This window comes from Somniosus microcephalus, chromosome 8, assembly GCF_052327205.1.
Source record: "Somniosus microcephalus isolate GS21.2 chromosome 8, FLI_Smic_1.0, whole genome shotgun sequence".
NCBI lineage: Eukaryota > Metazoa > Chordata > Chondrichthyes > Squaliformes > Somniosidae > Somniosus > Somniosus microcephalus.
Genome location: NC_140994.1, coordinates 100,827,170 through 100,842,133, shown reverse-complemented (window position 1 = coordinate 100,842,133; position 14,964 = coordinate 100,827,170). Strand labels below are relative to the sequence as shown.

Genomic DNA, 14,964 nt, shown 5'->3' with positions numbered 1-14,964 from the left:
GGGGGGCATCGCAGCTGACCCTTGCCTGAAGACCATGCACCTGCTGGGGTCACTGAATAGCAATCCGGATCAGGAACCCTAGTGGGTTCCTGACCATGCTGACTTTGTCCTATTAAATTATGATTATCCAAATGTCCTGTTACTGTCTCCTTAATAATGGACTCCAAAATTTTACCTACCACAGATGTTAGGCTAACCGGCCTATAGTTTCCAGCCTTCTGTCTACTGCCCTTTTTAAATAAGGGTGTGATATTAGCAGTTTTCCAGTCTGCCGGGACCTTTGCTGAGTCCAGGGAGTTTTGGAAAATTACCAATGCATCCACAATCTCTACCGCCACTTCCCTCAAGACCCTAGGATGTAAGCCATCGGGTCCAGGTGATTTATCCGCCTTGAGTCCCATTATTTTACCGAGTACCACTTCCTTAGTGATTTTGATCGTGTTTAGCTCCTCCCCCCCCTTTAGCCCCCTGTTTGTCCAGTGTTGAGGAACCAACCAGAGATCAGGCCATCTTAGACTGGGTATTATGTAACGAGAAAGGATTAATTAGCAATCTTGTTGTACGAGGCCCCTTGGGTCGGAGCGATCATAATATGATAGAATTCTTCATTAAGATGGAGAATGAAGTAGTTGACTCAGAGACTAGGGTCCTCAATTTAAATAAAGGAAACTACGATGGTCTGAGGAGCGAGCTGGGTAGGATTGATTGGGGAATGTCACTCAAAGGGTTGACGGTGGACAGGCAATGGCAAACATTCAAAGACCGAATGGATGAGCTACAGAATTTGTTCATCCCAGTTTGGCATAAAAATAAAACAAAAAAGTGATTCAACCGTGGCTAACAAGGGAAATTAGGGATAGCATAAGATCCAAGGAGACGACATATAAATTGGCCAGAAAAAGCAATAATCCTGAGGACTGGGAGCAGTTTAGGATTCAACAAAGGAGGACAAAGGGATTAATTAAGAAAGGGAAAATAGAATATGAGAGTAAGCTTGCAGGGAACATAAAAACTGACTGTAAAAGCTTTTATAGATATGTGAAGAGAAAAAGATTGGTGAAGTCAAGCGTAGGTCCCTTGCAGTCAGAATCATTGGAATTTATAATGGGAAACAAAGAAATGGCAGACCAACTAAATTCATACTTTGGTTCTGTCTTCACAAAGGAGGACACAAATAACCTCCCAGAGATGCCGGGGAACATAGGGTCTGATGAAAGGGTGGAACTGAAAGAAATCAGTATTTGTAGGGAAATGGTGTTAGGAAAATTGACGGAACTGAAGGCCGATAAATCCCCAGGGCCTGATAATCTACATCCCAGGGTACTTAAGGAAGTGGCCCTAGAAATAGTAGATGCATTGCTGGTCAACTTCCAGAATTCGATAGACTCTGGAACAGTACCCATGGATTGGAGGGTAGCTAATGTTACCCCACTATTCAAAAAAAGGTGGCAGAGAAAAAGCGGTAGTGGGGAAAATGCTAGAGTCCAATATAAAAGATGTAATAGAGCACTTGGAAAGCAGTGACAGGATCGGACAAAGTCAACATGGATTTACAAAAGGTAAATCATGCTTGACTAATCTACTGGAATTTTTTGAGGATGTAACTGGTAAAATAGATAAGGGAGAACCAGTGGATGTGGTGTATTTGGACTTTCAGAAGGCTTTCGATAAGGTCCCACATAAGAGATTAGCGTGTAAAATTAAGGCACATGGGATTGGGGGCATGGTATTGACTTGGATAGAGAACTGGTTCGCGGACAGAAAGCAAAGAGTTGGAATAAACGGGTCGTTTTCCGAGTGGCAGGCAGTGACTAGTGGGGTACCGCAAGGATCGGTCCTAGGACCCAGCTGTTCACTATATATTAATGATCTGGATGATGGAATTGGATGTAATATCTCCAAATTTGCAGACGACACAAAGCTGGGTGGGAGGGTATGCTGTGAGGAGGATGTTGTGAAACTCCAGTACGATTTGGACAGGTTGGGTGATTGGGCAGAAACATGGCAAATGCACTATAATGTGGATAAATGTGAGGTTATCCACTTTGGTGGCAAAAACAGGAAGGCAGATTATTATTTGAATGGCAATAGATTGGGAGAAGGGGAAGTGCAAAGAGACCTGGGTGTTCTTGTGCACCAGTCGCTGAAGGTAAGCACGCAGGTGCAGCAGGCGGTTAAGGCGGCAAATGGTATGTTGGCCTTCATAGCAAGAGGGTTCGAGTACAGGAACAAGGATGTCTTGCTACAGTTGTACAGGGCCTTGGTGAGACCGCACCTTGAGTATTGTGTGCAGTTTTGGTCGCCTTACCTGAGGAAGGACGTCCTTGCCATGGAAGGAGTGCAGCGAAGATTCACCAGGCTGATACCTGGGATGACGGGAATGACGTATGAGGAGAGATTGTGTCGATTGGGCTTATACTCACTGGAGTTTAGAAGATTGAGAGGGGATCTCATCGAAACCTATAAAATTCTGTCAGGCCTGGACAGACTAGATGCAGGAAGGATGTTTCTGATGGCCGGGGAGTCCAGAACCAGGGGTCATAGTCTAAGGATAAGGGGTAAGCCATTTAGGACTGAAATGAGGAGGAATTTCTTCACCCAGAGAGTGGTGAACCTGTGGAATTCTCTGCCACAGAGGGCGGTGGAGGCCAGTTCATTAAATATATTCAAGAAAGAGTTGGATATATTTCTTAAGACTAAAGGGATCAAGGGATATGGGGAGAAGGCAGGGACAGGGTACTGAATTTGGATGATCAGCCATGATCTCATTGAATGGCAGAGCAGGCTCGAAGGGCCGAGTGGCCTACTCCTATCTTCTATTTTTCTATGTATGTCTGCTGGTATTTTGGCTAACGATACACTGATTCTCAGCTGTGTGGGAAGTGTTCCTGTCTCTCAGCTCAGTGTTTGCCTTCCTGTACCGTGTCGCTAATACTCAAATGTTGTTTTACTGCAGGTACCCTGAGGCCAGAGCGATTCAGAGAAAGATTGTCTTTCATGCCGGGCCAACAAACAGCGGAAAAACACACCACGCCATCCAGAGCTTCTTGGCAGCCAAGTCGGGAGTCTATTGTGGTCCTTTGAAACTGCTCGCACACGAGATCTATCAAAAGAGCAATGATGCTGTCAGTATGTCTGAAGGATTCTACATAGAAAATGTTTGCTTACAATCTGTCCAGCTAGTGGTCTATAAATTCTCAATGGATTTCATTTAGGAATGGTTAGAACTTTTAACAGTAATTTCCTTCAATGGCCAATGCACCATGTGTTGCAGAGCCAAGGGAGAGGAGCCTCTTCCTGATCGCTGTCTGGTGACCCCCTGCTGGAAAGTGCAGTTGTATCGTTGCTGAGTGTCAACTTTGTCAGCTTTTTCCATTCTAAGTTCCTGTGTCCACATTTATAATAGAAAGTACCTATGTAAACGTGTTGCCCTGTAATTACACCCTCCTGCCAGTGGTTGTGCTGTAGCGTGCCTCCCTGCTTCTCCGCTTGTACTGCAGTGAAACTCCTGCTCCAAACAACTCTACCTCTGTTTCACAAGTTACCCAAAGTTTTGTTATTTAACTATAAACCATATAAAAGTATTATATAAAAATACAAATGTATGAATTTAAAATGGGAACTGAATACATATGTAATTTTTATATCGCTAGTAAGGACATATCCTCCATGCAGAGCCCATCTCTGATCATTCTGTCGTAGACTCTGCTACATTAGGGGCATTAACCTCCTTCCCTAATCACCTCATTGTTAATCTGATTCACAGCAGATACTAGTCAGCGCCCTCTGCTGGCTGTTACCCCACAGTATATTTGGGCTATTTTCTAATCTCTAACCTTGTTCAAGACAGTTTTCTACGTGTGTCCTCTAACTCTGCGCCCGTTGTCTCAGTTAGCCAACTTATTTAACTCCGCCTCATTCCATACCTTTCAGTAATTTGAAGGAAGTCATTAGTCAGAATGTGTAGGAGTCTATTAGCACTGGTGCTCTGACAGGGCTAATTTTTATGTGCTATGTTTACATAAGAACATAAGAAATAGGAGCAGGAGTAGGCTAATCGGCCCCTCGAGCCTGCTCCACCATTCAATAAGATCATGGCTGATCTGATCCTAACCTCAAATCTTCTATCACTCTGCATCCACCCGAACCCATGTGATCTCCCGGGAGAGGCGAAAAACCAGATAAAGACCCAATGGCCAATTTGGGAGAAAAAAATCTGGGAAATTCCTCTCCGACCCATCTAGGCGATCGAAATTCTTCCAGGAGATCACTCTGTCCCTATATTTTCTACAGTACTTACCTTCTGTAAATGCGATCTCCACCCCAGCCAGGAACAGGAATAAAACCATCTCCTGAAATCTAACACAGAATTAGAACACAGTAGGAGCAGAACAAGGCTACACGGCCCCTGGGCCCACTCCACTACCCACAGGGCCATGACCATTCCGAACCTAGACTCATGTCCAATTTCCTGCCCACTCCCCGTAACCCTTAATTCCCTTTACTTCTAGGAAACTATCTATTTCTGTTTTAAATTTATTTAATGATGTAGCTTCCACAGCTTTCTGGGGCAGCAAATTCCACAAACCTACCACCCTCTGAGTGAAGAAGTTTCTCCTCATCTCAGTTTTGAATGAGCAGCCCCTTATTTTAAGATTATGCCCCCTAGTTCTAGTTTCACCCATCATTGGGAACATCCTCACCGCATCCACCCGATCAAGCCCCTTCACAATCTTATATGTTTCAATAAGATCGCCTCTCATTCTTCTGAACTCCAATGAGTAGAGTCCCAATCTACTCAACCTCTCCTCATATGACCACCCCCTCATCCCCGGGATTAACCGAGTGAACCTTCTTTGTACTGACTCGAGAGCAAGTATGTCTTTTCTTAAGTATGGACACCAAAACTGTATGCAGTATTCCAGGTGCGGTCTCACCAATACCTTGTACAACTGCAGCAATACCTCCCTGTTTTTATATTCCAACCCCCTAGCAATAAAAGCCAACATTCCATTGGCCTTCTTGATCACTTGCTGCACCTGCATACTAACTTTTTGAGTTTCGTGCACCAGGACTCCCAGATCCCTTTGTACTACAGTACTTTCCAGTTTCTTGCCATTAAGATAATAACTTGCTCTATGATTTTTTCCTGCCAAAGTGCATAACCTCACACTTTCCAGTATTGTATTCCATCTGCCAAATCTCTGCCCACTTGCTTAGCCTGTCTATGTCCCTTTGCAGGTTTTTTATGTCCTCCTCACACTACTTTCCGTCCCATCTTTGTATCATCTGCAAACTTTGATATGTTACACTCGGTCCCCTCCTCCAAATCGTTAATATAGATTGTAAAGAGTTGGGGACCCAGCACTGACCCCTGCGGAACACCACTAGTTACTGGTTGCCAATCTGAGAACGAACCATTTATCCCAACTCTCTGCTTTCTGTTAGAGAGCCAATCCTCCACCCACGCCAGAATATTACCCCCAATCCCGTGATTTTTTATCTTGAGCAATAATCTTTTGTGTGGCACCTTGTCAAATGCCTTTTGGAAGTCTAAATACACTACGTCCACTGGTTCCCCTTTATCCACCCTGTATGTTACTTCCTCAAAAAACTCAAGCAAATTTGTTAAACATGACTTCCCCTTCATGAAACCATGCTGAGTTTGTCCTATTAAATTATGTTTATCCAAATGTCCCATTACTGTCTCCTTAATAATGGACTCTAACATTTTCCCAACCACGGATGTTAGGCTCACAGGTCTATAGTTTCCAGCCTTCTGCCTACTACCCTTTTTAAATAAGGGTGTTACATTAGCAGTTTTCCAATCTGCCGGGACCTTTGCTGAGTCCAGTGAGTTTTGGAAAATTATTACCAATGCATCCACAATCCCTACCGCTACTTCCCTCAAGACCCTGGGATGCAAGCCATCAGGTCCAGGGGATTTATCCGCCTTGAGTCCCATTATTTTACCAAGTACCACTTCCTTAGTGATTTTAATCGTATTTAGTTCCTCCCCCCCTAGAGCCCCCTGTTTGTCCAGTGCTGGGATATTCTTAGTGTCCTCTACTGTAAAGACTGATACAAAATAATTGTTCCTAATCCTTAAATTAAAATTTCCAGTACTTGCTGTAATGGGTGAATATTGCCCAGGGTGGGACTGGGCCGTGTAGATGGTCTGATGCTCCGTTTGTGCTGGGTTAGCTCCTCTCAACCAGCACAACAGTTGGGACATCACAATCTGCTCAGCCCCCAGCTCAGGAAATGGGCAGCCAGAGTCTCCACTCCACACCCAGTGCCCCCTGCTGTGGAGCATGCTTGAGGACAGGATCAGGCTCAGCTGATACCCTCATGGTGGACCAGCCTATCAATACTCACACATGAGAAGTGGCCACTTGGGTGAGGTACTGCCCTTAAAGAGTGAGCCAGCATCTTCAGGAGAGATGGGCAGAGAATTGTAAGGTACTGGAGGCATTGAATATGTGATGTGAACAGGCAAGTTCCAATGTAGGCTTGCAAATTGTGATCTTTTTGCCATTGCCAACCTAATATAATCAGGAATATCTCAAAGGTAGAAATGTCCAGGAGCAGGCTCGAGGGGCTGAATGGCCTACTCCTATTCCTTATGTTCTTTCGAACTGCACCAACAGTCTGAAAGGTATTTGAAGTGCTTGTGTTTTGTTTATTTGAAGGGAGTACCGTGCGACTTGGTGACTGGGGAAGAGCGAACCTTTGTTGATCCAGATGGGAGGCAGTCGACTCATGTTGCCTGTACCATTGAAATGTGCAGCGTAACAACACCATGTATGTGCACACCTCTTCCTGATCTCTTGCTTGCATTTATATAGTACCTTTTATGACTTCAGAATGTTCCAAAGCACTTTACAGCCAATGAAGTACTTTTGAAATGTAGTCACTGTTGTAATGTAGGAAATGCAACACAGCAAGATCCCACAAGCAGCGGTGTGATAATGGCCAGATAATCTGCTTTAGTGATGTATGTTGAGGGATAAATATTGACCAGGACACCGGGGATAGCTGCCTGCTATGCTTCAGAATTGCACTCCCTCAGTACTGCACTGGAGTGTCAGCCTAGATTATGTGCTCAAGTCTCTGGGACTTGAACCCACGACCTTCTAACTCAGTGGCGAGAGTGAAACACTAAGACATGACTGACACCTAGGTACGTGTGGTACCATACTGTACGACACAAGGTGCTCATCCTCACCCATAGTGGAGAATTTGGAAATCCTTGACGGTCTAGTTGATAAAGGCATCGTGAACCAATGAGAAATTACCTTGGGCCAGATTTTTTTGTCAAAATAGCTAATAATGTTCGCTGTTATTTATGAATAAATGCTACAGCAACTTCAGGCGAGGGGCAGTTGCGTAGATAAATGCGAATATCTAAAAGTTGCTGCCTGAGTTGCGCTGCTCCACCATTAGCTTCGCGAAAACAGCATCTCGCTTCCTGCCTCACCATTGACACGCATTGAGTGGCGTGAAGTTGCTGTATTTGCCCGGTAGATACAAACTAAACTCGCCGCAGACATTTAGGGCTAGTAATTACAAGCGTAAGTACCCTCTTAACAACCTGATAATGTCGATGGCTGCCAATCAACCTCTCTGGCCCTGAAAAGTAATTATCTGTGGAATCTCATTCCTTCAGGTTGTGAATAGATTTAGATTTTAAAAATGTGAAATTTAAAATTTTTACATTTTGTTTCATACTTTTCCTTTCTGTCTCTTTTCTCTCTCTTTCCCACTCTTTCTCTTTCCGTACCTGTTTTGACATTGAATTCATCCACTCTAATTCACCCTCCTTCTCAGTCCTTCCTCTGTTTATTTCCCAATCCTTCAGTCTGATTGGTTACGGTGATACCCTGTTGCTTGCCCTGTTCACTCAGCTCTCAGATGCCCTATTTCCCTCGCTGCCACATTATCAGCTCGACAGCAACTTTGTGGGCAAAAATGTTTTGAGCTGAAGGGTGCTGGGGCAAGTGTAACTAATGGCGGATGTTGTTAGATACCCCGGCGAAGCAAAATCCGGCCCATTAATATATTGGAGAAAGGCAGAAATTGGTATTAAATCTACCTATTGCAGCCAGGACCGTTTGGGGTGATCTCTGATCTGGGCTGAGTTCACTGATTGTAATCCGGTCACTAGGTGGGTGCTTCAGTCCCATACTAGGAAGGGAAAATCAGTCCAGTGATTCTTGCTGGAAAATGGAGTATTAGGTGGATGGGGAGTGAGCAGAAGAGTGGGATAGGACTGGGTGGGATATTAAAGGGTATGGGGAGTGAGGGAGAGTGGGATTAGGCTGGGGGGATATTAAAGGGTGTGGGGAGGGAGAGTGGAATTAGACTGGGTGGGATATTAAAGGGTATGGAGAGGGAGAGTGGGATTAGACTGGGTGGGATATTAAAGGGTGTGGGGAGTGAGAGGGAGAGTGGGATTAGACTGGGTGGGATATTGAAGGGTATGGGGAGGGAGAGTGGGATTAGACTGGGTGGGATATTAAAGGGTATGGGGAGGGAAAGTGGGATTAGACTGGGTGGGATATTAAAGGGTGTGGGGAGTGAGAGGGAGAGTGGGATTAGACTGGGTGGGATATTAAAGGGGAGGGAGAGTGGGATTAGACTGGGTGGGATATTAAAGGGTGTGGGGAGTGAGGGGGAGAGTGGGATTAGACTGGGTGGGATATTAAAGGGTATGGGGAGGGAGAGTGGGATTAGACTGGGTGAGATATTAAAGGGTATGGGGAGGGGGAGGGAGAGTGGGATTAGACTGGGTGAGATATTAAAGGGTATGCTGGAAGGCCTTACCTGGTAAATGGGCTATGAGAGACACTCCCAGTGCCTGCCACAATTGGATTGCAGAGAGGCAATGACTGATCAGTGGGGGCACTGTCTGGCTGTGGTCGGGGATGGGTGGTGGGACTGTACACTCATACATCTAACAGGGAGTTATCATAGAAATTGACAGCACAAGTAGGCCATCTTGTCCATGCCAGCCGATAAAGAGCTATCCACCCGTATCCCGCTTTCCAGCTCTTGGTTCATAGCCCTGTAGGTTACGGCACTTCAAGTGCATATCCAAGTACTTTTTAAATGTGATGAGGGTTTCTGCCTCTACCACCCTTTCAGGCAGTGAGTTCCAGACCCCCACCACCCTCTGGGTGAAAAAAATTATCCTCAACTCCCCTCTAATCCTCCGACCAGTTACTTTAAATCTGTGCCCCCTGGTTATCGAACTCTCTGCTAAGGGAAATAGGTCCTTCCTATCCACTCTACCTAGGCCCCTCATAATTTTATACATCTCAATCAAGACTCCCCTCAGCCTCCTCTGTTCCAAGGAAAACAACCCCAGCCAATCCAATCTTTCCTCATAGATAAAATTCCCCAGCCCAGGCAACACCCTCGTAAATCTCCTCTGCACCCCCTCTAGTGCAATCACATCCTTCCTGTAATGTGGCGACCAGAACTGCACACAGTATTCTAGCTGCAGCCTAACTAGTGTTTTATACAGTTCAAGCATAACCCCCCTGCTCTTATATTCTATGCCTCGGCTAATAAAGGCAAGTATCCCAGATGCCTTCTTAACCACCTTATCTCCCTGTCCTGCTGCCTTCAGGGATCTGTGGACATGCACTCCAAGGTCCCTCTGATCTTCTGCACTTCTCGGTGTCCTACCAATTATAGTGTATTCCCTTGCCTTGTCAGCCTTCCCCAAATGCATTACCTCACACTTCTCCAGATTGAATTCCATTTGCCACTGTTCTGCCCACCTGACCAGTCCATTGATATCTTCCTGCAGTCTGCAGCTTTCTTCTTCATTATCAACCACACAGCCAATTTTTGTATCATCTGCAAACTTCTTAATCATACTTCCTACATTCAAGTCCAAATCATTGATACATACCACAAAAAGCGAAGGACCCAGTACTGAGCCCTGCAGAACCCCATTGGAAACAGCCTTCCAGTCACAAAAACACCCTTCGACCATTACCCTTTGTTTCCTGCCTCTGAGCCAATTTTGGCTCCAACTTGCCACTTTACCTTGGATCCCATGGGCTTTTACTTTTGTGACCAGTCTGCCATGTGGGACCTTATCAAAAGCCTTACTAAAATCCATATAGACTACATCAAACGCACTACCCTCATCAACCCTCCTTGTTACCTCCTCAAAAATGTCAATCAAGTTAGTCAGACACGACCTTCCCTTAACAAATCCATGCTGACTGTCCTTGATGAATCCATGTCTTTCTAACTGAAGATTTATCCTGTCCTTCAGAATTTTTTCCAATAATTTTCCCACCACCGAGGTTAGGCTAACTGGCCTGTAATTATTCGGTCTATCCCTTTCTCCCTTTTTAAACAACAGTACCATGTTGGCAGCCCTCTGGCACCACACCTGTAGCCAGAGGATTGAAAAATGATGGTCAGTGTAATGATATCAGCAAATAGTGATGGTATTTGCCTGTTTGATTATGATGCCTTACCAGCATATTTGCCTGTTTGATTATTTATGCCTTACCAGCAGAGGGCATGTGAGAGAGGGAGTTTAGTTTTAGTTTCGGTTTTAGATGGATCTCTAAGATGGTGTCTCCTGTAATGCTGTAAACATAGTTGAACAAACTTTAGATTAAAAGACATTCTCTTTCATCAATGTGTCGTCATTGAACCCACATACAAACAAATACATGGTGTCAGAAGTGACTGAAAGAGATGAAGAGGAAAAATCTGAAGTTAGCAACTCGACGAGATAGTGGCAAGCAAGCTATCCAGCGAAATCAGCTCTCCACATATTAGCAAGCCAAAAGAGAAAATCGTTACTTACCATTGGAGAATAGCTAACGAAGTGAAAAATGGAAGGTTTACACCCACCGGCGAAGCTTCAGTTGACAGGTAATGTGGCTGAAAATTGGAGGAGGTTCAAACAACGTTTGGAGTTGTATTTAGCGGCAATCGGAGCTGACGAGAAAAGTGATAAAATGAAAGCGTCAGTGTTCTTGCATGTCGTGGGTGATGAAGCGCTGGAGGTGTATAATAACTTCACATTCGCTGCTGATGGAGACAAAATGAAGTTGGATAAAATAATGGAACAGTTTGAGGCCTACTGCATACCTAAAAGTAACGTGACGTTTGAGAGACACAGATTTTTCACGTGTACAGAAAACGGGAGAGACTATTGATCAGTATGTGACTGAACTGAGAAATCGAAGCAAAACGTGTGAATTTGGGGGACTGACAGACTCGCTGATAAAAGACAGACTGGTGTGTGGTATTCCAGATAATGGTCTAAGGGAAAGACTGCTAAGAGAGCAAAATCTAGACCTGGGAAAAGCCATAGCACTGTGTAGGGCTACAGAGACTGAAGTCGCAGGCAAAGGAGCTGTTCAGTGACAGTAGCTGCAACGTGGATGCAGTGAGTAAGAACGGACACAAACCGTTTAACAAAAAGAGCGCCAATGTGAAAAAAGAGGCGTGGCCAGCGAACAAAAATGAAAGGGGCAATCGAAAGTCATGTAGTCGATGCGGTACACAGCATACACCAAGAAAGTGTCCAGCATATGGTAAAACATGCAATAGTTGCAACAAAAACAACCATTATGCCCGTTGCTGTAAGAACCAAGCGCAACAAAGCAAGGTCCATGCAGTAGAGGAAAGTGAGATAGAGGAGTTCTATGTGGATGTTGTGTCTGAAAACAAAAAAGAAAAAAAAGACTGGATGTTGACACTAAAAGTGAATGACATACACATTCCATTTAAATTGGATACTGGAGCACAAGTTAATGTGATATCAGAGACTGATTTTAAGAAAATTAGACCCAGACCAAAGATACATGGAATACAAGTGAAAGTGACAGGATACTCGGGTACTAATATACCAGTGAAAGGAAGATGCATTGTCAAAGTGACACACAAGGGCAGAGTCCACACGCTAGCATTAATCGTGGTGCCAAAGGATGTGCAGGCCATACTAGGCTTAGTAGCCTGTGAGAGACTGAACCTGGTAAAGAGAGTCCTCGTTGTGGAAAGCGAAGGAGAGGCAGTCTATGATGAACTCATGAAAGAGTACAACGACCTATTTCAGGGTCTAGGCTGCCTTCCAGGAGAACACACGATCAGAGTAAATAAAAGTATACCAACGGTCATACATCCATGCAGAAAAGTTCCGTTTGCTCTTCAAAAGCAACTGAAGGCAGAGTTGGACAGGATGGAAAGCCTGAACGTGATTCAGAAGATAGATGAGCCAACTGAGTGTGTGAGTTCCCTCGTCGTTGTGGACAAAAAGAATGGAAAGCTCAGAATTTGCCTGGATCCAAGAGATCTAAACAGAGCAATAAAGAGCGAGCACTTCAAGCTTCCTACACGTGAGGAAATCATGTCACAGTTTGCAAATGCAAAGTATTTCAGCAAGTTAGATGCATCATCAGGATTTTGGCAGATGAAACTGGACGAGGCAAGTTCAAGACTGTGCACGTTCAACAGTCCATTTGGCAGATACAGATTCCTAAGGTTACCATTTGGCATTGCCTCAGCTCCTGAAGTGTATCACAAAACTATCCATATGATCTATGAGCACCTGGAGGGAGTTGATACATCAATGGATGACATCATAGTATGGGGAACCACGAGAACTGAACATGACGAGAGACTGAAAAAAGTGCTGGAAGCAACAAGGAAAACAAACCTGAAGCTGAATAGAGAGAAATGCCAGCTCGGGGTGACAGAACTGACATTCGTGGGAGATATCCTTAGCAGTGAGGGCATCAGACCAGATCCCAGAAAGGTGTCCGCCATTGGGAATATGCCAAAGCCACAATGCAAAAAGGACGTGCAGCGGTTTAATGGAATGATCAACTACATGGGTAAATTCATATCCAACCTCTCAGAAAAGATGGCGCCACTGAGAAGACTAACTGAAAAGAACATAGAATGGGAATGGAATCGTGAGCATGAGAAGTCATGGAGCGATCTAAAGAAACTGCTCACAGAGAAACCAGTTCTGAGGTTTTATGACCCAGCGAGACCCATCAAGATATCATCAGATGCATCACAGAGTGGGCTCGATGCCGTTCTTCTGCAAAAATATGACTACTGGCAACCTATTGCATATGCATCGTGCTCAATGACAGACGGAGCTGCTCAGCATCACATACGCCTGTGAAAGATTTCACCAGTTTGTGGCAGGACAAGCAATCAGTGTAGAGACTGACAAGCCCTTGATTGCATTGTTCCAAAAGCCACTAAATAGCTGTCCGCTTAGAATACAAAGAATGATGATCCGGCTGCAACGCTATACACTGAATGTTGCGTACACACCGGGTAAGCTGATGTATACAGCAGACACGTTGTCCAGAGCTGTTGACCCAAGTGAGCCCGCAAACACCAAAATGGATGAAAAAGTGAACGCCTACGTGGACATGATCACAAGTGCACTGCCCATAGCAGATGCAAATTTGGAGCTCAAAGACTGCGACAAACAAAGATGAAACAATGAGACGACTGAGGAAAAGCATCTTGGATGGATGGCCCAACATGAAGCAAGACTGCTCACCTGACATGGCAGAGTACTGGAACTGCAGGGCGGAACTATCAGTGGTCGAAGACATCATCTACAAAGGAAGTAAAATAGTTATCCCAAAGAGTCTGAGAAAAGAGATGCTAAAAAGGATCCATGGAGGACATCTGGGAATCGAAAAGTGTAAGAAAAGAGCACGAGAGGTGATGTACTGGCCACGAATCAACCAAGATGTGACAAATGAGGTGTCAAACTGCACAATATGCCTGAAATATCGAGCAAGCAATCCGGTAGAACCACTAAAACCACACACTAAAACCACACCCAGCGCCAGACAGACCTTACCAGAAGGTAGGCGCTGACCTATTCGTATGTCAAGGGAAGGACTATCTTGTAGTCACAGACTCTTACTCCCTGTATCCAGAGGTTTGTAGACTGTACACCACCACTGCAGATGCTGTGATAACATGTATGAAAGCCATATTCTCCAGACATGGCGTGGCAAGCGAAGTCTTCACAGACAACGGACCCCAGTTTTACAATGCAAGTTTCCGACACTTTGCCAAAGAGTGGGACTTTGTCCACACAACGTCAAGTCCTCACTTTCCACAGTCCAATGGACTAGTGGAAAAATCGGTCCAGACAGTGAAAAGACTGATGTACAAGGCAAAAGACAGTGGAACTGACTTCTACCAGAGCATGCTTGTATACTGCACAACGCCGCTCGAGTGTGGTATGTCACCAGCCCAACTCCTTATGGGACGTCTGCTAAGGTCAAACTTACCCATCCCGGAGAACCTCCTGAAAACAAAAGAGGGGGAGAAAGTGAGGAAGTTCAAAGAACAACAGAAAGAAAAGCAAAAGTACTACTATGACAGAGGAACACAAAACCTACCTGAACTCCACACTGGTGACCAAGTATGGTTCAAAGACAAAACAAACATATGGACTCAGAAGGGAACTGTCCTGAGTGAAGTTCAACCAAGATCATACACCATTCAGACAGATGAGGGTGCTGTTCTGCGAAGAAATCGTCGGGATCTTCTCATGGGACCAGCCACAGCAAGTCAAAAGACTGATACTGTTGAACAACCTGATCACACAGCTGAGAATCCATCATCTGAGGCAACAACTCAGATTCAAGGACAATCAATCAGAAAATCCTCGACGCGTGAAGCCTCCTGAGAGACTCATTGAGCAAGTTTAAGGACTCTTGTTATAGAAGGAAGTAATGTTATCTTATTCTCTCCAAGTTCTAGTGTATTTTCATATTTCATGTGAACACACAAAACAAGGTTAAAAAACCTTGATAATGATAATGTAAGTTCATTAAGTGTTACAGTTAAAATGCAGAGTAATACAAAGAAAACATGTTAGATAAAAGTAAAATACTTTTGTTTTAAGAAAGGGAGATGTAATGATATCAGCAAATAGTG

At 44.6% G+C, this 14,964-nt stretch overlaps 1 protein-coding gene across 2 annotated transcripts in view; it reads left to right on the top strand.

The window, feature by feature from the left end:
* The window catches only part of supv3l1 (SUV3-like helicase), a 74,203-nt gene that overhangs the window by 16,138 nt on the left and 43,101 nt on the right, over positions 1 to 14,964 (top strand). For both annotated transcript variants that reach the window (XM_085995043.1, XM_085995042.1), the window contains exons 5-6: positions 2,957 to 3,125; positions 6,693 to 6,804. In XM_085995043.1, the coding sequence (XP_085851169.1) occupies positions 2,957 to 3,125; positions 6,693 to 6,804 (281 nt within the window). The remainder of the gene's footprint in view (positions 1 to 2,956; positions 3,126 to 6,692; positions 6,805 to 14,964) is intronic.